The sequence below is a fragment of the Homalodisca vitripennis genome, chromosome X (assembly GCF_021130785.1).
Source record: "Homalodisca vitripennis isolate AUS2020 chromosome X, UT_GWSS_2.1, whole genome shotgun sequence".
NCBI lineage: Eukaryota > Metazoa > Arthropoda > Insecta > Hemiptera > Cicadellidae > Homalodisca > Homalodisca vitripennis.
In genome coordinates this window covers 74,220,449-74,245,749 of record NC_060215.1, presented here as the reverse complement: position 1 = coordinate 74,245,749, position 25,301 = coordinate 74,220,449, and the positions used below count along the sequence as shown (strand labels likewise).

The following is a 25,301-nucleotide window of genomic DNA, read 5'->3' as shown; positions in this document are numbered from 1 at the left end:
TTTATATCTTTAGTGCCTCTTCACTGAGCTGTCCAATAGGCAATAATGCTTGGGAAACAATTATTGGGCCATGTATTAACACTTTGTGGACTGTTGTAGGCATGTTGTGCCACGGAAAAAGGCTCACATAAAGCTGAGCAGTTTTAACGCAATATTCTTAAAACTGTTTTAACGTTAATTTTATAGCCAGATGATAATGTCTCCAAAACTACTCTAAATTGATGTATTATTTGCTAGTCTATTCCAGTGATTCTAGCTGACAAAGTAGGGTTCTTAAAATTTTTTTTGCGATATTACCATTGTTTTGGTATTGCTATAACAAGGTTTGTGTTTATCTACAATCAAGTCTATCTCATTTCTGAATGGTTTTGGAAGTTTTCTTTCCTTCCTTCCACGCTCTTCTTTTCTTCACTTTGAGTTAGCCATTTTTTAATTATGGGTTTGTAAGATAAGTAGATTAAACATTCAAAAAAACCTAATCTACGCATGAAGTAGTGACAATCCGAATTGCAATGTTTTCTGAGTTGACAAGTCTAATCAGTATTTTTTGAAAATTGTTAAACTCTTTCTACGTGGCTCCACAGATGTAACTCTTCATCACTGATAAGGTTTTGGTAACGACATTGCACACTTTTCTATCAGTCATCGTGAATAAAAATGATACCTCAATCAACTGGTCGTTAAGTGAATACGTGGTGCTGTTAAGGGTTTCAATTTCTCTTTCAATATTTTTCACAGAGAGTAATTTCTTTTGTTTCGTGAACTTGCTTTAAAGCGTGTAGGGTGACAAAACCGAGGTGAGGATGGCTGAGAGTTGTTCCAAACTATAACAGTGTTACCAGAATCTGTCGATCCAACTAATATTTGAAGAGGTACAGTGGTAGTCAAAAACATGTAAACATCACTTTCTTCTCTCACAAACTTCTGCTTGTACTCACTTTACCCAGCGCTATCATCGCACCCCCATTTACAAATTAGTGCCATATTACAGGACTGTTCAGGATTTAAAGTTGAGAGAACATCTGTTTGCATGAACAGGATTCTTTTCGTATCTATTACTTTTTGCAAAGGCACCTCAGCAAAGTCTTCAGTGACATAAATGCAATCGGGGTACCAAGCTTTTTTATTGCTTCTTGTATAATTTTATAGGAAGGATATGTATCTTTTACAGGAAGTCTTATCATCTCATATTGTTTACGTGTCAACGAATATTGATAATGCTTTCCCAGGTGTCAATATTTTTGATTCATGTTCTTCACTACCTTCTAATAATATGTTACACGATTTCACCTTGTCTGGAGGCAAGCTTACTATTTCTTTAAGAACAAAGGCAACATTTGGTTTCCCAGTAGCACAATGGCTCGTGTGTGTGGCATGAATGAGTTCTTTAACCAGAACTTGAGAACATAGAGAAGAAGTTTTATGACAACTTGGTCCGTTCACTACTGTCTTTAAAATCCAACACTGGTTTCCCTATTTTACTTACTGATTCTTTGGTTGCCAGAAAAGCTGCACATGAGTTTACCTTGTCCCACCTCATTAAGAATTGGTGTTTGAAATTAGATAAAATCTTAATATTAGTTTTTCCTGATCCTCCGTGCAGCTTAAGGTTTCTTTAATGTGTTTTTAAGTATTATATTTTTCATTGTATGTCCTGCCATCTGAATTTATCAAAGTATTCATTAATTAGTTATTAGTAAAAACAAAATGTTCATCAGTTGGTCATGAAACAATAAAATTGTCTTATAAATCCATGTAAAATTTTTTTACTTGTTAATTTAAAAACTCAACCAAATCGGATTAGCAAACTATTTTATGAAAAGAAAGATAAATAACAGTAGAGTATGGTACATTTTGATATTTGCTTCAGACTGGTTTGGAACATTATTAAATTAAAAATGTTTGTATGATCTTAAATTCGTACATGATAATAGAAAAAGAAATTTTTTTGATTTGATCCTGTACAAGTCAGTAGTTAATTTCTCAATGTATTTTAATATGCACATAGTAAGTACTTACGCTCAGGAACACTCTCCATATCTGAATTTTTATACTTGGATTTAAGTATATTAAAAATAATAACGTAACACCTCTATTTAAACTTTTGCTTTTTGACCACACTCTACAAAGCCACAAGCAACATTGAACTTGTCGTAGAAATATGGTCGTTACGAAACTACTGGTAACCGTTCTAAATGCGCTATCTATTAGTTGAACTATAACTTTCTGAGAATTGATACTGAAAACCATCGGTGGTGAAAATTGAAAAATCCATTTTTGGCCAGCTTTATCTCTGTTCTGCCCCACTGTGCGGCGCGCAGTCAGGTCTTCTCGGATGGATTTACCGGAGAAAGTTGTTATTCTTTCTCCACCAACTTGTTCGTGTCCTCACCAACAGCCTCCGCGATTCCTAAGATCAGCAGTTTGTCGTGCTGCTGATATTGTTCCAGGTTGTCCGTTCTTTCGGCCAACCTACTATCTAGATCAGTCACCACCGCTGTCAAGTTTGTCACCTCATCTAGCAGTTTTCTCATTTCTTCATTGACGGCCGTAAGGGCCGCACGCACCGCCACCTGAACAACGGTCTTTATTTCTTTAGACATCCGTGAGACAAAATCCTCGCCCGACAGAAAGTTATTAACACAATGCTCAACAGGGGTCGAGCAGTTGGGTCGACTTAACAGCTGGTATTGTTGTGTTGACAGGACTGGAAGCAGACGACGGGACAGCGACCGTTGGAGAACTGGCTTCCTATCAGATGTAGATAGCGCGACCGCATTGCCCTTTAATTGCAGTGGCGACCGGAACATTAACCTTAAAATTATAACAAACGAAATAAAGATGTAGGAAATTAGGAAAATACTGGATTGAAAAAGCTATTTTGAACTGGATGAATGATGATCAAAATAACTCACAATTAATAAAGCTTATTTCTGATTAGATAACCCTTTTAAGCCCGATGTATTATACGAACGTCATAGAAATAGCGTCAACTCCCGACGTCCGTATAATGCTTTGAAATTCCACAGACTCGCGTGCAAAGATGTATTGCGTTAAAATATATTATTTCGTGAAGTTTTGATTTCGTATTTTTTCAGTCTGTAATTTAGAAATTGCTATTAATGTCAGATGTCTGCTGTGAGTGTATTTTACTACAATGTAAATATTCCACTTTACTTTATGTTTTTAGATTAAAACGGTATAAAGAGTACATGAGATGAATTTTAGTTTGTTATTTATTTGATATGAAAATGATTAAAATGAGTCGTTCAAAGTATCTCGTAAACAAAAATACACCAACTAGTAAGTTGCAAGTTGCGTGGATGTGGGCAATGACGACGATTTGAGTGAAGATATCTTGACATTTCTGAAAACATTTTCTACTGATATAAATTTAAAAGGGTTTTTTTTAGTTTTTTTTAAACATCTGGTATAAACAGTTTTAATAATTGTATCACAAACACTTTGGTTTAATGTAAAGTATTACGAATTTCAAACCTCGTGTTACATTTACTTGCTCAGAAATGTTAAAAAGGAAAAATGACACGTCCTTGCAAAAATTTGTGTTACTCGACTTATAAATATAGTAGGTCTAAAGCTTTTGTTTCCTTAAATTAAGAATTAAATTTAACATAAAATATATAGATATTTGTGTGTTGAATATTTGGGCTATGTGCTTTTCATCAACAAACTTGAAATGTTACAATTAATTTATTTATTTCTATGTATAAATAAAAAAAATCAACACATTACATATTTATTTTTTACTTTTCATAAACTACATTTAGTAAGAAGTAAAAAAATATTAGCTTGATAACTTTAAAAATAGTCCAGTTATGAGCTGTTTACAAAACTAATACATTTTGTCAAAAATGGCTTGGGATTCTTGAGATATCACTTAATATAATGCACGGGGTTTAAAACAACTAAAATTAGATAAAAACTGAAGAGCCCATCGAACACGTGTGTTATCTTGTCATTTTCATCACCTCTCTCATGAATGTATTTTTTTTTAAATATTCTCTCTTCCCTCCTTTTAGAGAATATGCTAATTTATCGTAGAGTTCAATGGTGTAGACATTTTGTCATATTTGACAACAGTACTTATTCTTGTTTGGGCCAGGAAAGTTAAGAAGATATCAAGGTAGATTGTTTTATGTTCACTTAGGACAAAAAGAAGAAGAAACCCCTCATTGCACAGCCCAAAAAAGATATGACAGGAGCTGCCCACTGAAGCAGCAAATGGCCAAACGAAGTGTGCCTAGGTAGAACAGTAAGTTGTAATAATTTTAAAATATCTTCTCGTAAATAAGTGTAGTTGAAATGAAATAAACATTTAATAAATGCAAGAGGCTGGGTCAGTGGCCGTTGTACAAAGTCGCTCTGTCTGACTGTTATGCGAGTAATATAGGCAAGAGGCTGGGTCAGTAGACTGAATACAAAAATCTGATGGTTCCTGTACGGAAGTATACATAGATATCATTGGTCTCATCGAGACAACTTATTTCCAAAAAAGGGTAAAATAATAAAGAGTAAAGAAGTAGTAACACTATCGTGTATTATATGATTATATAGAATTAAAGGTCCTGAAAGACGTAAATGTTGCCCAAGCCTGTATGGTATTGGAAAATTTCCTGGAAGATTCCTGGGAATCATAATTTTAGGGTTATCAATAAGCACCACCTTTGATAAGAATTATCAACTTGATAATATGAATATTATGCCATTTAAAAAAGTAGATTGTAAATGCAATGGTATTTAAAAATCTAATATGGCTATTTAATTTTGGATATTATAAATTGTGTTTAAATTTAAGATGATTCTTGCCCAGATAAGGAATTAATCTAGAAAAAATAGAAGTTAATTATTTTCTACACTATCAGTATGTCGGATATGAATATCCAGTAGAAGATATAACATTAGATACCGGTAGCTCTTATCCCCACGAAAGTTTAAGCATAGATTAACTACTATGCCGTACATACTATGACGTGCGCAGTGTTAAGTGGCATCCGCAGACCCCACCTTTACGTCGCGTCGAGCCACAAGTGAATGTGGTCAACTGTTTTGAACATTTTGTAAGTCACTTGTAAAATCTGTATCAGTGATAATGACAGTGATGCTCAGAATCAATGATGAAAAAATGAGAAATTTGAAGCCCGTATGGTAAAATAGAACGTTAGCACCAAAACGTAAGTATAAAAAAATCTTACGTTAAGTTTCGTTTCAATAAGTGAAAATTTACACCCCGCAATCAATTAAAATATCACCGAGTCAGGCACCGTGGTACGCCACATAAGGAAGACTGTCACGGGAGGAGTATTACTGGAAATCGCAAAATGCGACGACAGAAGGAAACTCCAGGAGGCGATACAGAAGGCGGTGGGCGACAGGGGCGATGTTCGCTCCATTGTTCCTAAGGCAAGGCTAGAGATCCTAGATCTGGATGCCTTGACCACCGAAGCCGACATCTCGGACGCCCTAAGCAGGGAGTTTCCTGTCCTTGGTGGCGAAATTAGGGTTACCCTCTTCAAGCCTAACCGGCAAGAACAGAGGAAGGCCGTGGTTGAGCTGCTCGAGAGTGACTCCTTGACAGTACTCCAAAAGGGGAAGATCAAGGTCGGGTGGGTCGTCTGCCGGATTCGGGGCCGTGTGGAGGTGGACAGATGCTTCCGCTGTCTCGGCTACGGTCACACTAGGAGGAACTGTTCCGGACCGGATAGGAGCAGTAACTGCTGGAAAATGCAGGCAGCGCCGAACACAAGGCGGCGGTTTGCACGGGGGCTCCTTCTTGCGTCTTATGTACCGGAAACCCTGGATCAAAGACAGATCATGTTCCAGGATCAGGTGCCTGCGGGGTTTTCAAGAAAGCCCTGGACGACAGGAAAGCCCGTGCTAGGCCACGAAAATGATCCGATTTATCCAGGCCAATCTGCAGAGATGTCACGCTGCGGACGCAGTCCTTGAACAGCTGGCCTGTGAGACCAAAGCCCAGATAGTGATCGTCAGTGAACCCGTCCGAACCAAAACCAGCTCATCTTGGTTTTACGATGGACTCGGCACTGCGGCTGTTTGGATCGCAGACAGTCGTGGGGTCCGCGTACTGAGTCATGGTTCCGGTGACGGTTATGTCTGGGTTAAGTTTGAACAGCGTTACCATTTACAGTGTGTACCTCTCCCCCAATTACTCCGCGCGAGAGTACCTGGAAAGGTTGGAAGCGCTGGAAGACAGTCTCCGAAGCGTCCCTGGGCGTGTTATAGTGGCGGGTGACTTCAACGCCCGTGCGGTCGAATGGGGTATGCCCGTGACTAACGTGAGGGGAAGACATATTTTGGAGATGGTCTCGAGACTCGATTTGGAAGTCGCGAATAGAGGGACAAGGCCGACCTTCCGAAGCACTCTCGGTGAGTCAATACCAGACATTACGATGGTATCGGCCGATTTGTTTCCTTTAGTAGCGGAATGGCGAGTGATGGACGTCTACACTGCTAGTGACCACGAGTTCATCGCTTTCCATCTCATCGATAATCGGCTGCCGCGGCTAGCGAATACCCGAAACACTCTTGGCTGGAATCTGGCTAAGCTGGACAGGGGAAAACTTGTCGAGCAGCTAGATCGTAGTATCGAGGCTGGTGTTCCGGGGTTTCCCGAGTCCACTGAAACAGCTGAGGTTGAGGCTTATATCGACTCTTCCATGAAACTGATAGAACACGCTTGCAATTCGTCAATGCCTCGGAAACGACCTTACCGGGGCCGTCGCCAAGCCTTCTGGTGGACGGACGAAATTGGCGAGCTCAGGAGAACTGCACTAATGTGCAGACGTAGAGCGCAGCGAGCTCGAAACCGGCCTGAAGCTATAACTAGGTCGGCAGAGCACAAGGCTGCTAAGAAAGCTCTGAGTGCAGCAATTCGTTTGAGCAAAGCACGATGCTGGCGTGAGCTCTGCCAGGAAGTGGACTCGGACCCTTGGGGAAGAGGATACAAACTTGTGCGAAAAAAAGCTAGGAGGAATAGGGAAAAAAGCACGGAAATGCCTGCTGGAATGATTTCGACGATCGTGGAAGCTCTCTTCCCAAGTCACCCTGTAAGGCGGGAGGAGAGAGTAGCGAGACCGGTACCAGACGTTCCCATTTTTACGGAGCAGGAGCTTGTAGCGGCGGTGTCTACCATGCGCAACAAGAAGGCTCCTGGACCTGATGGCATTCCAGCTGAGGTTTTGAAGATTGTGGCGGCGAGTTATCCGCTCTTGCTGCTGAACATGTTTAATGCATGTTTGGTAGCGGGGTGTGTTCCCGTCGCGCTGGAAGGTTGCTAGGTTGGCGCTGATCAGCAAAGGCAAAAGTGATCCGAACTCCCCGTCGGCATACAGGCCACTTTGTATGCTTGACACCGCGGGGAAGCTCTATGAAAGGTTGCTGAAACCCAGGTTGCTGTCGTCCATCGAAGCCGCCGGAGATCTCTCTCCCCGGCAGCATGGCTTTCGAAAGCGACACTCAACTCTGAACGCCATTACAGAGGTGATCAGTGCCGTCCAGCAGGCCGAAACAGCTTGTCACCAGGCTCGGCCGATTGTGCTGTTGGTTACACTTGACGTAAAAAACGCGTTTAACTCTGCTCGGTGGGAGGACATGCTAGAGGCGTTGCAGCGGGACTTCAGTGTGCCCGACTATCTCCTGGTCATTGTGCAGGACTACCTGAAGAACCGACGGCTATTGTATGAAACCAAAGACGGAAGGAGAACAAAAGAGGTCACTGCCGGTGCGGCTCAAGGGTCTATTCTCGGCCCAGACCTATGGAATGTTTCATACGATGGTTTGCTTCGCCTCGAGATGCCCCACGACGTCTACCTCGTGGGTTATGCTGATGACGTGGCTGCAGTCATCACGGCGAGGACGCCGGACTTGGCACAGTTACGCCTTAATCAGGTAATGATTCGGGTCAATGCCTGGATGACGAGCCATGGACTTGAGCTGGCGGTCTCCAAGACCGAAATCGTTATGCTCACTCGACGGAGAATCCCCACTCTGATCTCTATGAATGTGGGGGGTGTCGAGGTTCGGACAAGGACTGCGGCGAAGTACCTGGGTTGTGTTACTCGACTGCCGTCTTCGGTATTGGGAGCACATTCAGGCGGTGTGTGACAAAGCCTCTAAGGTGGTTATGTCTCTCGGCAGGCTGATGGCTAACGTAGGAAGCCCTAGGTCAAGTAAGAGACGCCTCCTCATGTCTACTGTAAACTCAACCCTTCTGTATGGCGCAGAGGTTTGGGCGGGTGTCATGAGGATAAGGCGATACAGTCAAAAGCTGTTATCGGTACAGAGAAGAGCGGCACTTAGGGTCGCCTGCGCCTATCGCACCGTTTCCGGTTCAGCCGTGGCGGTCGTGGCTGGGGTGATTCCTGTTGACCTGCTGGCCATCGAGAGACAGACCGTCTTCCGGGAGGCTGCCGAGCGGGGTAGAAAGGATGCCTTGGCTGCTGCCAGGGCGGAGACTCTGCAGGTTTGGCAGCGGAGGTGGACGGAAGGATTGGACGGCCGCTGGACCTTCCGTCTCATTCGAGAGCTTCAATCCTGGATAGATCGTGGCCACGGGGAGATAGATTTCTACCTGTGTCAGTTCCTGACGGGGCACGGTTACTTTAGGAAGTACCTCTACAGGATGGGAAAAGTCAGGTCGCCTCGGTGTGCTTACTGCCCGGAGGAAGATGATGATGTTCATCACACCTTCTTCGCTTGCGGGCGCTTCACCGAGGCCAGGCAAAACGCTCGCCACCACAGTTGGTGATGTTACGGCAGAGACCATTGTGGAGATGATGCTGCAGAATGAGGACGCCTGGAATGCAGTCACCACTCACGTACATGCGATCCTTCATCAGAAGCGTGAAGACGGATGCCTGGCTGACCCCTAGCTTCCGAAACAAGTAGTTTTGTCCTGGTTGAGACATAAGACACACGGACCAGGCAAGATGTCATCCGAAAGGGTTCCGGCCTGGGCTCTCCGTGGCCCGTAGGGGGTTTAGTGGGTAGTCCGCAAGGGAGTCCCACACTCCGTGCGCAAATGCATTCCCCCTACGTAAAAAAAAAAAAAAAAAAAAAAAAAAAAAATCAATTAAAATATACTGCCGGTTACAATACGGATGTGTTGCATTGTAGAGGTTACGTTACTCCCTTGATCAATGAATATGTATGGTCTATTATGACGAACATAGAGTTTGGTAGGTTGTAGATGATAATACGCTACCATTTCAAACAAACACGTCACATAAACATAGGTGGAGAAATGTCTCCTTTAGCCGCTAACCACCATTTTGTATTTTTTATAAATAAATTATTATCTCTAAAACTAATTAAGCTATAGAAACCAAATTTGGAACATTGGTTTGAATACATAAATGAATAAATAAAAATGCCTTTATCTATCCAGCGTATTTTAACTTAAAATTGCATTTCAAATCAACTGTTGTCCAGTAAATTGCCAATAAATACATATAAATAAAACCAAACTTAACCTTAAAGAAAAAGAAATTGTTGTGGTATTATAAAATAAAAAACTAATTACAGATGAATTATTCCTACTTAAAGCGTGCAATTTCTTGCGAGCGTATCTGTCAACTTACGTTAAAAGTTTTCATAAGAAACTACACTTTTGACTTGCAAGGGGAGGTTATTAAACAATGTAGGTACCGAAGTATCCGAAGGAAGTCCTACCTCCCTATATCAAGCTTTACTTTGGGAAAATGAAGATTACGGTTTCTGTAGGGTGATGCTTTCAGACCGCCTCCCGGTAAGAGCCTCTCGCTTAAGTTGTGGCTGTTTAAGAATAAGAGCCTTGTTATTTATGCAACAAGTAAGCATTCTGCATACCACTTCAATGGACAGCATTTTGGCAATCTCTCTAAAGGAGGATACATGGTAAAAGCGCTTTAAATTGAAAATGAACCTTTTTGTTGACTTTTGAAGTCTGCTTATAGCCTCCCATGAGATGCTGTTTCCGTATGCGGGATGGAAGTAGCAAAGAACTGTTAGAAATAATAAATGCATGAGCTGTAGCTTTGCAGTCTCAGGGCAGCAGCGTTCTAAATCTATGCAGACCCTCAACCTGCCAAGAGCACGTTGGGAAACGTGGGTGACATGGTCAGAAAACTCGGTCACGGTCAAGCACGACACCGTGAGTCTTCACTTTATCACAAACAGTCAAGCCTTCGCCATCAAGCACGACCGCAATCCCACTCTCGTCAAGTGTCCGCATCAAATCGTGTAGGGCAACATAAAGGACTGTGCAAAATTTGCTCGCGTTGAGTTTCAGACCATTTTTAACTCACCAAGTGGAAATGATGAATTTTTAGGTCAAAATTTACTTGACTAATAGCCGAGTCCAATTTTGCAGACTCAAACGTCAAATGCAGCTGAAAGTCATGTGCATATTTAGTGCAGTACTTGTACACAGTCTGGAAAATCAGATGTGTATAAGTTGAATAAAAATTGGGCAAAGACAACTACCTTGAGAGACACCACGCAGTTTAGAGACCCACTGGGAAGTATCATTACCAAAGCTTGGTGACCTTTTTTCTATCGCCTAGATAAGATCTGATCCACATTACTGCCTCCTCGCCAAAGCCCATTATAGTTCATTTTCGCTAGCAGCATATCATGTTTGATTGAGTCGAATGTTTTGGAATAATTGAGCATCACCATAATACTACAATTGCCATTATCTTCCTCCTCTATTATCACTAAATAAATTTGTGAGGGCTGTGCATGTATTGTTATGTTTTTCTAAATCCTGATTGTAGTTTTAGGAAATATTTTATTTTCTTCGATTGTATCCCACGATTTGTTTGATTGCAATTTTTTCCACTATTTTGGACATGGCAGGTGAAATTGATATAAGTCTTAGTTGTTGCAAACTAGTGGATACTGATACTTTAGGCAGAGGGCGAATAATACTATTTTTCCATTCTTTAAGGAAGACTCCACATATTAAACTTGCATTTATTAAATATGTAATTGCTCCCAAAACATATGGACTCACTGCCTTTGTCGTTTGAATACATACCTCGTCTGTACCCACCGCCTTTGATTTTAATTTCATTAATAGCGGACTTTATCTCATGTTCTCTAATAGCAGCAAATCCAAAGTTCTCAATATTTTCATCGCTTTTAATTGATCTGAAGAAATTCAGTGTATCGGAATGGATATTATGTCCAGACCCCCATTTTTTCCCAAGTACATCACATCTTCTCAAACAGTCCCAGAAATCTTTAGATGATACTATAGAGGCTAATTTGTTTGAAAAATACTCTTTTATGTTTCCCGAATCAAGTTTATTTAATCTATTTCGCAATGCTCTATATTTTCCCCAATCTGTAAGTTTTCGAGTCTTCCAATATATAGTTTTTACTTTTGTTTTTCACTTTCGTGATTCGTGATATTTCTACGTTTATCCAGGAGCATTTCCCTTTGTTTTTTTTTTGGCAGACCATTGGAGCAAACTCATCATAGACACATTTTATTTTAGTGAATATAAAATGTTCTATGGAATCCACATTATTTAGACTGATATACCTCATTCCAGTTTGTCTCTGAAATCCCAATAACTGCTTGATTTAAATTAATTTTTGGAGAAAATCTCTGTAACTTATGGATTTTGGTTGTATCTTCATTAAACAAGTTTGTAATCTGTTCACACCTCCGATGTCTAATAAGCTCGGGACATCAATTATGCCGTTCCTCTCGACCTCAACCGACTTGTCCACTATGGTATGGTGTAACAAAGTGGCCGAGGATGCTGTCACTCTAATAGGCTCATTTACTACCTGGGCAGCATTTGATTCCTTCCAGAGTCGGCGTAGATGTTTAGCATCCTAGTCAGCTTTTGATAACGTATTTATATTTATGTCCAACAAGTAGATGCCAGAGTCGACTTCCATTGCTAGGTTAACAAAATAAGGCATGAAAAAAGGAACCAAAGCGGGTGTAATTAATACAGATGGCCTGTAAACCACACACAAACTGAGCCTGACTCCTCTTACCCTTCATGACAGCACAAACGTATTCTACACCAGGACCTACGTCCTGTGACAAGAAACGCTGCTCTTGAATTATACAAGGTTTTCGGAATAAGACAACACCACCATATGTTTGCCTATCTTGTAGTTTTTGGTCACTTCGCAGTAAGGTGTACCCATGTATAATAAAGTTATCTGAGGGTTGTAAATGGATGGAGCCAAGTCTCCGTCACCCCAAATACGTGGAATCCGAAATCGGTTACCTAATGAAACTCATTTCGTCGAACCTAGTATTCAACGAGCTCATGATCAGGTGGCCTACTCCGAAAACAAGCTCATTGACCCCCTCCCCCTTGTAGCTAGTTTCCCGAAAGCTGACGCGTGCCCGTCCGTGCTCACTCGTCGACCACAGTCGTCATGGTCAAAGCAACAGCTAGATAAGAGGAAAATGAAAAATACATAATTGTGTTTATTTTCTTTAATATAAAAATAGCGTCTGTCGAAATTTAATAGCAAACAAATCTGTATAGTTTATAAAACATTCAATAGAAACCAATAGAAACCAACTATTTAAGCTATTTCATTACAATTCCAACAGTACTTGTTTAAACGAAAACTGTCAATACATAAGCGAGCGCGATCATTTTTACGCTTGCACAAGCCGGATCAGCAAACGTTTTATCTTTTGATAGGCATCAGCTGTTTTACATAGGTTGTATAATAATTTTAAAAGATACCAATTATTTTGAAATTTGTATAGAAAACTATACTGGTGTTTTTGTGATTTGACTTTAAAAATGTAAACAGTCCATTGTTTTGGTATTAACAGCTTTGTTAATATTAAAGAAAATAAACACAATTATTTTTTTTAATTTTCTGTAATCTATTCAAACATATGTGCCAAAATGGCGGCTAGCGTCTAAACGAGACATTTCTCGATCTGTTTGTTATATGGCACTATTTGTTTGAAATTTTGAGTACTATCAATCACATAAGTTTGTGACAGAACCTTTTTGTGAAACACCCTGTATATATACATATATTTACACACACACAACACACACACACACACACACACACACACACACACACACACACACACACACACACACACACACACACACACACACACACACACACACACGTATTGTTAGATTAAAAACACACTAACACACTGTTAGAGATGTTGCACACTAGATTAAAAAACCATATTCTGATTTTGGTGTGGTTATATATAATAAACTTTCGGTTTTATCCCTATAAACGCGTAAATTTAATATTAGTATTAGAATGTACAACTAGTTTGAGTAGATTGTTTATAACAGTACAACTAGAATTCCACATAAAATCCGGATCCGATAATAGTGAAATAAGTAAGCTAATAGTTTTATCATGTCTGTTTGAATGTAGCAGCAATTGTTTATTTTGTTGTAAAACAGATTATGATATCTATGTTGTAATGACGACTGCAATACAATGTACATTGTCTTACTGCAGTAAAGAATTATAATATTCCTTTTCCAAAAAGGACGATCCTTGTATTGTATACTATTCTTCCGGTCTTCAGCTAAATTGAAAAATGGTTCCTTCAACGTATCGGAGGCTTCATTCGGTAATTTGGAACTCTTTTTTCCTGTGATTCATCAAAAGAAATCAACCATTGGTGCTGTTTAAAACCTTATTGAATGTATTTGGAGGGGCATTGAGAGGCGTCTGTCATAATGATATTTTCACTAAATTATTTAAAAAAATGTATATGTGGCGTTTGCATTACAAATATAGTTATTGTGATGTGAACATTTAATATGGATTAAAATTATTTCTATTGGTACGCCACCACTTCTTTCCGTCTATGTTCAGTTGTAAACGAATTACTACGACGTACATCAAGTTTGAGTAGATTGTGGATAACATCGGGCTAAGAATGCGATCAATGTGGTTGGTTGTGAATAGCCAGTAATATTTTCAGCATTAGGTACTGTCCTCGATTAATGGTCAGGCTTGCACTAACTACTATGTCTGGTATACATTGGGTTTGGTTAGACTGTAGATAACAGTTGCGCTGCTAAGGCAGTCCAATTTGACAGTCCAATTAGATACGCTAACTGGTACCTCTATTATAGACGTATCCAGGGGGTGGTTTGGGGGGGTTTGTAATTGATCTCCATCATTGATTCAAATATTTGAGCTATATTTAAACTTCATTTAATTTGAAAATATATTCGTAGTAGAACTATTTAACACAATTCAGTGTTATGTTTATTTGTTTTGTCATTGCAACTATAACAGCAGACACATTATATTACAAGATTTGTGTCTGAATTTTTCTCGGAAAGACGAGTCCATCTCGTTGATGTCAACTCCCTACGGGATAGTGTGTTTTAATTGATAGTACAGCCACCTTTGCTGCTACACTTTCCGCGCACAGAACGAGAAAGTCCCCTACCTTTTAATGCCAATGAACCGGTCCTACCATAGAACGATTTTATTGAAAATGAGTCCAGTTGATCTTAATATTTCCTAAAAGCTTATGTTGTTTGCACTAATCCTGTGTTATTGATTTTTTTGGTAACGAGTGACGATTTTGATAGTAGTACATTACTGACTGTACTATTTAAAAAACATTTTATTGGTTATTTTGCAGAATGTCCCTACATAAATTGTTGCTACCACATTCATACCACTTCTTGTTGCTTTTAAAGGAAAACTCAGACTCTAGGATTTTTAATATTTTACTGAGACTCTATATCAGACTACTATATGGAGCCACGGATTGAAATTTAGATGCATCATAAGTATGTAGGCTAGAGTGTTTTGAGTAGGTATAAAATAGTTCGAGAAATGCGGAGACGGGATATAATGTAAAAGATCCCATTCCCCAAAACCGGACGTCTTTCTGCTATCTTTACGAGGCAATTGAAAATGGTAAATATCGGTCCATCGGGAGTTCCCGATTAATCTATGTTACAAAATGACCTTCACTGGTCTTATGGATAACCATATTGGCAACGAGAAAAACAAACACAGAATAAACAAACAGAATATATGTTGGCCTGGAGGCAGGAGTGTAATGACGCTGGTTCCGTTCCTCAGATGTGGACGATCACAACAATTGAACATTCTTTAACAACGCTAGACGGGAGGAATAGGCAGGTACCATAGAACTTGTCCCATAGTAGTATACAAGCCTAGATCTGATTGAGAAAACTTGAGCTCTTGAACAAATACTAAATTGCCAATCTAGAACTCAATGAAATCGTGTTAACTATCGTTGGAAACTCAGCATCGTCATCTGTACTCTGATAGATTTATAAATTATATACTAAATGCTATGAATAAGATTTAGCAAGCAGTGAGGAAAACTAGAAGGTATGAGCGAAATGGGTTCGGCAATACCACTTTTATTCAGGACCAACTAACTGTTCTCTTTATTTTTGAGATCTAGTGGGTCACCAACACTAATCTAAAGGACATTGTTAACTCGTTCATTAGATGAAAATTGACGAGTTATCATTTTAGAAAACAACGTGTCGCTTACACTTAAAACTTCCAAAGGGGTTTTTGGGTAAATATTTAGTTTTCAATATTAGTTTTTAATAACAAGTTTCCCTCTCACGCTTAGCACAATAAGTTAGCTGAGCAAGATTATTTATTTCATAAGACACTACAAGTCCCGGAACTAAAATAAGTAGATCAAGAACTCACTTGCCTTTAAAATGCCTAGTTACCCACTTTAGTTTCTGTTTTCTCCTAACACTTCTTTTTTTAATAATAGGAGGGAATATATTTGAAAATATTAAAAATCAATTTAATAAATTTGTCTTCAATCAAAACAGTAGAGTACAAAACATTCAAATTAAATTGACAATAATAATTGGTTTAAATTTTCACAGAAAACTTTTAAAAATTTGGGGGGTGGGGGGGGGGGGGGGTGGGGGGGGGGGGGGGTGGGGGGGGGGGGGGGTGGGGGGGGGGGGGGGTGGGGGGGGGGGGGGGTGGGGGGGGGGGGGGTTATGAGAAGTAGAGATAAATAAAGACTTAAATACTTTAAATAAAGACTTAAAGAACTTAGAGGAGGGGGTCAGACTTGAAATAAACGAACAAGCTGAGAAAAACAAAGGTGAGAGGAGTAAACTTAAAAGTCAGGTTAGAGGAGAGGTTACAACGGAGATAAAGAAATTAAAAGATAAAAGAGAAGAAGATATGAGGGAAATTGAGAAAAGGTTTGTACACATTGAGGATGATAAAAAGAAAATAGATCAAAGATTAGAAAAGATAAATAAGAGATTTAAAACAAGATTAGATGAATTAAATGGTAGGGTAGATAGGGACAGAGCTAACTTAGAACTTGACCAGGATACAGAAAATGGTAAGGCGAGTAGGGATGTAGAAAACAAGTCAGTAACGGGCAGTAGTTTACAGGAAATAGAGGACATGGGAAATAGGGTAGAAAAATCCCTGAATAAGAGATTGGATGAAACTTTAGGTAAATTAGAAAACAAACAAACACAACTAGAGAATATGATGAGAAATCAAAGCATGGTGGGCATGAGAATAAGCCAACTAGCAAACACAGAAATATTCTTATTGGAATTTGATCCAATAAAAAATAATGTACATCCTATGGAATTTTTGGAAGCTTGTAAAAAATATATAGAGAAAAATGGAGAAGGATGGGACTTCCAGGTATTGATAATTTTAAAATATATGAAAAATGAAGCAGGAAAGTGGGGCTCTCATCAAACTGTTTGGCATTATCTTGTTTGAAATTCTGCCATAATACCACAAAAGTAGCTAAAAAATTAGATAGTTTTGCCTGATTCATAGCCTTCAATCAATCAATCAATCATAATCTTTATTTAAATTTTCTTTAAGAAAAGTAATGGTGTCAAGTACATAAAATCCTCCACCAGTATATCACACATTCTACCTAATATTTCTGTAGGAACAATTTCCTTACCTGGTGGCCACTCATCCATGTTCTCGTAGTATACCCGGTACCCCTGAATAACACCATTCTGGTACGGTTGAGGTGGAGGATGCCACTTTATCAGCAAGCTCTGAGAACTTTGCGCTTCACATGTTATCTCCACTGGAGGTGCAGATGGAACTGTTAAAAACATAGTGACCTGTACTGGGAATATTTTACTATATATAAAAAATATGTTTATATGGACACAAAAACAAGAGAATTGGTAATTTACCAAGTTGAATTTTAACTAGAGATGAGAATTTCCAGAAAATTATTTTCTTACAAATGTCAATAAGTACATTGTTTTGTGTATATTTTATGTAAACTATATGTTTTTGTTTATTTAATAAAGTCTGAAATTTCACTAAAACATTGTTTCCATATTCCACTGGATCATTATTTTATTAATAATTGAAATTAAATATTTATAATTTCCAACAAAAAAATTACTTGTGATTATTTATTTTAAATACGGGATCATGTTAAATAGCTGTATTGTATTTAAATAAGTTATTCTCTAATATCTACATTATATCTAGAATAATCATTCCTTATAATACTAACTGTAATATTAATTTTAAATGCTCGTTTTATATATAAGAAAATATAAGGCTAAACCACTATCACTACTTTGAAATATTGTAGAATGATAAAATAAAATGAAAACTAAAGAACATGAATGATGTAACTATGGTGGAAAGGGTAAATTCAATGTGAATGTCTAGCTCCAGTTCACCTTCCTCTTAGACTGTGCAAGCGCCACATTCCAGACGCTGCCTTAAGAGGAAAATTAACTTGAGCTGGACATTCAGATGAATAATGTATAAATAATTGCACAATCAATGAAACAAAGCACAAAAACCACAACAAATCAGCTACTATGTAATCAATTTTGTAACAGGCTTTAAATTAATTTGATTAATATAAATTGTTAACAAATCCTAGAAACATATGTGAAAAAAGATATGTTACAAGTATGGGGAGAACTGGTGGCCTCAGGGTCTAAGACATCAGATTTTGGATCTGAATTAGAGACAGGGCAGGTTAAAATCCTCTCTGGGGCCATAACACTAACTATCACTAGAGTATCAGTAACCATGTAGGGTGCTGACTCTCCTCCTTATATTGTTTGATAAGATCATCCCTCACACAGTCCAGTGGCCAATGGGACCGAATGAAATAGGGCTAAAAGGAAGATCAGCCTCTCCTTATTATTTTTCTGAAAGCTTTGTGCAGGAATTCAGCCTGTTTATGTAATTGTTCTTTAATTCAGGCCTATTTTCTCTGTCATCAACGTATTTGGTATAATGTGAGTAAGAGCTTCCTCTATCATCCTCATGTTGCCTCATCAAGGTACTTCATCAATCCAGTAATTCAGAAGTGGTTCAGAAATTTAATGAATTTGCTCACTCTCTCACTGATCCGAGTAGGCCACTTGTACCCTTTGGCTCATCCGGTGAACAAACAGTAATTGGAGAACTTCTATGTGAGTAAGCATGTATGTAGAGTTGTTATCAATGGTGTAACTAGAACTTGGTTTTGGGGGATGAAGCTGACCAAAGAGTGCACCACACCGGGTTGCATGGAATAAATCTGGACAAATCTTAATTTAAATAAATTAAATAGGTTTGATTATAAGTAAAAGATGTAACTGCATCATTTCAAACAAACTAGATTGCTGTTATAGGTATATTTTCTTAAAAATTTAGGGCTTTGGCGAGAAGTTTTACCCCTAATTCCATCTTAGTTATAGCACTGATTGCTTATACCAAACACACTTGTCCTAGTGTTTTTGAGCAGCATTTGCCAGTTATATATCTTTTCTTATCCCATCTCTTAATAGTCTTTCAGTTATTTACCAAATATAGACCTTTCTCTGTCCTGGACTGGTAAACGTAAGATCTTCAAATACAACTTTTATCCAAATACAAGTTAGAGACAAATATGATAGTACATTAATTTTTTTATTTTTGTATTTTGTTTTATATATTTAGATTGTGTTTTCTCTTACACACCTAGGACATGAACCCAATATACCAATTTATAAAACTGGGGCTGTTTAATATTTATTATCTCTTGAACACTTAAATATTCAATTTAGAATGCTAGCAAAGGTAAAACCCACGAAAACATTCTCTAATCATAAAATTAAAAATCCTGTCCTTTTGAAACATTTACAAGTTTTTCCTCCATGTTTTGTAACTTTGATAAATATAATGTCCCATATTATTTGTTACAAGCAAGATCAAATACATTATTGTTTACTATAGCTAACTATTTTATGATTAATATGTTGAAGGAAGCTATAAAATATGATAAAATCATGGCTAAGTCACTAGGTTTGAAGTGAAAAGAACACATATTTATAAATAAAATGTTCTAAGAACTGAAGCTTTTGTGATGGAGTCATCATAAAACATATAATAACTAACATCATGTTTACCATCTTCCAAAGTTTGAGTGACAACTTCTGCAGCCATCGGTCCCGGCCCCTTCTCATTGAAGGCCTGGATAACTACTCCGTATTTGCGGTATTTCTTAAGGCCTCTGATAACAGCGAGTCCTGAACCGCTGGCCCGAGGCGATACAGTGGTGAAATTGAAACCACTCAATCTCCCTAAACTGAAGATGGAACTTCAATTGATAATAACATGGACGAATTAAAATTAGAATTGTTTACTTTAAAATGATGTATCCAAGAATGAAATAGTTATTGCCACATCATATATTATTTTAACTCAAAACATGATAGGAATACAAATGAATCCTAAGAAAATTTAAATAACTTACAGAATTCAATAGTAGTATTATAATCCAAGATTTAATATATGAATATTTAATTCTTGCCATTCTGATAGGAAAATTTCAGGTAACAGAGGACTGTTATTTAGTTTAATGCTGAGCCTGGAACCACTCTTTGGTTTGTCAAATTTTGCTTATCAAGATGATCTTTTTCCTCTTTGTGGCTTACCCAAAATCATTGGAAGGTTATCAGAGATAAGTCCAGTTTAACTTAGGAAATTTAGCCACAATGAAAGAAAATGAGTTTGAACTTTAACATGTGTACTTTTAATCACCAATAAAAATAATACTAATATAAGTGAAATAAAAAATAAACAATTTTTTTTTACCATAGTGCTTAAATATAATATAATAAATATTATTAAATATACTATTCCCTAGACATAAATGTTCCATGTACTACTATAACATTCTATACAAGCTGTTCTTTATATGTCACAAACATTCTAAATTGTAGATAATTATACGGTTTTAAAGATTTGTTCTTAATTTTACTTTAGCATATTCAATTTGTGTACTTAAGAAGTTTTATTAGGTTATTGAATTAATAAACGGAAATCTATGACTCAAGTTAGAATATCTATAACTTAGAAAACATGTTAAGATATAGGAAAAACATGTTTGGTTTACAATTATGCAACTTAAATAGATATGTCTAAAGAGTGAGACAAACCCATGCTCTCGGTAACCCACGTAGTAGCCGAGGATGTCACCATTCCACAGGTGATGCAGAGGTGCAGTCCAGGTGACTCGTAACTGGTCTGCTGCGGTGGCCGTCACCACCAGGTTCTGTGGCTCACCTGCAGGTGCCTCCCCCTCAGTCTGCACCACAATATGTTCACTGGGTTCCCCTGCTCCTAGCTCATTCTCTGCTACCACGCGCACTGCATACCCAGTTGCCGGTGATAGCTCCCGTATTACACAGGACATGTCACTATTCACCCCTATCTTCTGCCACTCGTCTGTCATACCTGAAACGTTATTAATGTCTTAGTGTACCAAACATCTTCAATAGAGATCTATAATTCTATGTCACAATAATTTCAAAGTTCACCTAAAAGAATTAAAGACATACACACAGTAATAATTTGAATCATTACAATATTTTTATGATTTGCATTGGTTTACATTTCTTAAGTTTGGCAGTAAAAGTCTTTTGGTTTAAAAAATACAAAAAAAACTCCCAACAAATCCCTCGTTTTGAGAGTTTGTATACAAATAAATAATTCATAAATGTGCTGGTTTCTGATGTTACCACACACAGTATTGTGCGAATTAATGTGAACAAGCAGAATGAATTTGTAAATATGATTTATTTAGGCCAAAGCTACATTTAGGTACACTTACATGAGATTGTTACCATTAATTGGTATGGTATATGGCCCCCTTTTACTTTGATGACTTCCTGGACTCTTCTTGGCATGAAATCTACAAGTTTTTTGCAATTGTTTGTGATTGCTTCATCTCTAAACTACACCTGAACACTGCGTCCACCATTTTTGTTTTTGTCGTGTATTCCATTTTTTCAGTCTAGCCTTACATATTGCCCACAAATTCTCAATAGGATTAAGATCAGGTGAATTCCCAGGCCAATCCAGAAGGGTAATATTATTATCCTTGGAGTGTTTCATCATAGTCTTCGATACGTGGCACGGAGCTAAGTCTTGTTGAAAAATTCCAGTCCCTTGAGCCTGAAATTTGTTAATCTCTATAGTTAAGCGTTGCCCCAGCAATGGTTTGTACTTTTTACCATTCATCATACCTTCAATAGGAATAAGAGTGCCAGTTCGTGAGTATGAAAAATAGCCCCAGAACATTTTCTTGGTGGGATGTTTAATAGTTTGGATAAAATTGCTAGCAGAAAATGATTCATTGACTGCCTTTTGAACGAATTTTGATCGCTGGTTCTACAAAAGGAAGTGTGTTTCATGAGAAAATAACATTTTTTCTCCAATCTTCTGTGCTCTAGTGAGCGTATTTTTCTCCAATTTAGTCGTTTTTTCATCACAGACGCTGTCAGAAGTTATTTCCTCTGCGACCTCACTGGTCTTCTACCTCCTTCTAAGAGTCGTTTGCATACCGTTGAGTCATGAACTTTTACTACAGCCTTTTCTAAATCTTGCTGGAGGTCATAACTTGTTTTTCTGGGATAAAGTTTGCTATCACACAAAAGAAAGGCTTCATCTCGAGGAGTAGTCTTCTGTTTCCTTCCACATTTTCCTTTCCACTGCACTTTAACAGGCCTCATTTTATTTTTTTGTTTGATTATTTTGTTTACAGCACCCAAACTTACACAACACTTCTTTCCAATGTTCCTTTGAGTCAGTGGTGAACACATGCCTTCTACATGTGCATAAATTTACTAGCAATAAATTTTAAATATACAAAGGACATTACCAGATATTTTATAATACACTATTGGACACAGGTAATGGATCATGTTAGACTGCTACTGTAACTGATTTATAATTAATGAAATTTAAAAATATTTGCTTTCAATCATAACATCACAGTTGTGAAGTTAATATTTCTAAATCCATGGAAGTATTTCTCTTTATTGGTGAAAGATACAAATATTTTCTGCTATTTTCCATTAAATTATCTTACATTATAGGATTTTTAAATTAAAAATTAGAACACATTACTTTGAACAATTACAACATTAGGAGGCTTATATTTTCAGAACTCTGTAAGAGATTAATTGGATTTATACTTTCATCTAAATCAAATTAATTTGAAAGTCACTTAAAAAACAAAATAAGTGTATAAGTATGTATATTATACAATTTAGTACATAGGATACTGTTCAGGATAAGTTACCGTTTTCTTGCCTGTACTGGACCACATATTGCAGAACAGAGTTACGGTCATCAGAGGGTGCAGCCCAGGATATAGAGAGGCTACGACTGGTTGCGTCCACTACTCTCAAGTTTTTTGGGTCTTCCAGGTGCGTCTGCCATACAAAATTATATCATATTCAATCTATTCTTTCATGGTTTAATACTTATCAGGATTCACAACATAAATTGAACTATAGCATTTTCAAACAACCAATAAACATGTTAATAATGGAAATTGTACATTTATAATTTTGTTTGAAAAAATTACTAGCAATTATGAAATAATAATTTATTTCTCCTTTCTAAGATTAATTTATAACGTTTCTTAAGGTTATTTACATAATGCTAACACTAAATTAAATCTAAATGATTTTACAAATTAATGTAAAACAAATTTACATAGTTACATGTAAATATTTATTTTATTTTACACTAACACATTCTTCAAAATATTTACATATTCAAAACTCCAAAGCCACAATTTTACTTTATGCAAAAAACACTTATAAAGTTAAATATTTTAATTTAATTTGAAAGACTATTAAAATATTCGGGGCCTAAATACAGGAATTAATTATTTAAACATTTTATTAACTTTAGGCATTTTGAAAAAAAAAAATTGTTACAGCTTAGGGTAAAACATATTTTTAGTACCTTTATTCCCGCTTCTTTTATAAAACAGATGCATCACTTTAAATATAAATAAATACTTACCCATACATTTAGTAGAAGTCCTTTAATTGTACACACTAATCTTATAAATTTATAAATAGCAATATATTTGTTTCTTATATATAATATATTGTAGTGGAACATAAGATTATCAATACCTCGTGCTGTCAAATTCTAGTGAAAACATTAAGATATCATTTCCAATCCATCCAATTGAAAAATTTTATATCAGTTTGAGATGATCAGACATTTTCTATACAATGTAATGTGTTTGGAATTAAATATATTTTTTTATCATAAAGTTATGAATGAATGTAAGATATGAAAGTAGTTTAATATATGTGTGAATGAATTTAAATGCTAAGGAAGTAGTCAGGGCAGTTTTAGTATTTTATAATAATCACATGACCTTTGCAAATACAAAATAAATTGTTTGGCAACATTAAAATAATAATAAAATTGTCCTTATTATTATGTAAGGTAGATGTAAGATAAGGCTGTAATTCCGTGTCCACCTTGAAGCAGTTGAAACCAGTTCTAGGTTAACAAATACAATCTGTTCCATTTGATGATGTGTATGTCTTTGGATTATGTCTATTATTCTTTAACAATGAACACATGTGGTTTCTTATGATTTACATTAGTTGTAAAGTAACTAATGTAATCAAAGATAGACAAAGGGGGAAAGGGAGGTTACTAAAGGATTGCCAATATTGCCCTGTTTTCTTATTCAGTGTAAAGTGTGGAAGTAATGTCAGTTAGAAAAAAGTATTTGAGCTATTTTGAGTAAACACTATATATGTAGGTAAAAAGTGTGTTGAAAATTTTTAGAAATTTGTTTCCAATGTTAAATTGTTTTCATCTTTTTCAAAAAATTTTAATTATTATAAAATCTACCTGTTATATAATTGATTTAATTAAAATTAATGTAAATTATTGAAGTGTAAAATATGTGTGTACTTTGAATTATAATTGTAATCAAAAATATATCTGTAATGAATGTTATAAAAATAAATGTTGTAATTAAAATTAAGGTAAACAGATAAGGTAGTGAGGTTTGTACTTTAAATAAATAATGAGCATCTAGTACTAATTATATGTATTTAAAATGTATGCAGCAGAAAGTTGATAAGTACAATCAAATTTAGTGACAGTTTAATGTTCTTTAATTTGATTTTACACAGGAATTTTTTAGTTTTTAAATTGAACAGTTCTAAGGAAAAGTAATAGATCAAATTTAATTACTAATATAAGACATATTTAGATGTATGTTAAAATTTAATATATTTCACACAAAATATTGTATTTAGTTTGGACATAGAATTAACTTTACTATTTATTACATGATTTATTTTGAATGCATTTTGTGCTAATTTAAATTTCAGAGAGAACTTTTATTTTATGTTACAAATTCCACACAGAAAGAAGTTTTTAAATATTGGTTTTGTTACTTAATCCTTAAAATACAAAAACTTAAAATTTGTTTGGACTTTGATTTTATTTAACCAAGATTAAATACAACAAAGATGTCTTTTTTATTAAAATATAAATTAAATTTTAATGATCAATCATAGTAATGAAACTAACAATGTAAAAATAGGCTCCTTTCTAATTTCATATTAATAAGAAATTAAATATGTTTTTAATAGAATACATTCTTTATTTTATTTCAGATTATATGGAGTCTTACAAGAAATTGAAATCACTTTACCCAAAAAAATATTTCCTTTGGTGTTTGAATAAAATAATTTTGCATTTAAAAGTTATAAAATCTAAACTTAATTTTAATGACCTTGTTACAGTTTTAAGAAGCAGTAGTTAGTTTGAAGATCCAACATAGTGAATACCTCACTTTTTAATTGTATATAACTGGAGTTGCAGCCATACTTTGGTGCAATCCCTAGCAATTATGTGGTGTAACAGGTACAAGGCGGTATCCTCTAATTAAAATATATCAATGCCACCTTTAAGCCACATAAACATAAAAATAATAACTTGCTATTCTT

At 36.5% G+C, this 25,301-nt stretch overlaps 1 protein-coding gene across 1 annotated transcript in view; it reads right to left on the bottom strand.

Moving 5' to 3' along the window:
* Nucleotides 1-25,301, bottom strand: part of LOC124369478 (Down syndrome cell adhesion molecule-like protein Dscam2) — a 187,190-nt gene that overhangs the window by 61,251 nt on the left and 100,638 nt on the right. Inside the window, 5 exon segments of the mRNA XM_046827490.1 lie at nt 16,970-17,119; nt 19,425-19,603; nt 20,457-20,754; nt 22,604-22,721; nt 22,723-22,736. Of these exon segments, the coding sequence (XP_046683446.1) occupies nt 16,970-17,119; nt 19,425-19,603; nt 20,457-20,754; nt 22,604-22,721; nt 22,723-22,736 (759 nt within the window).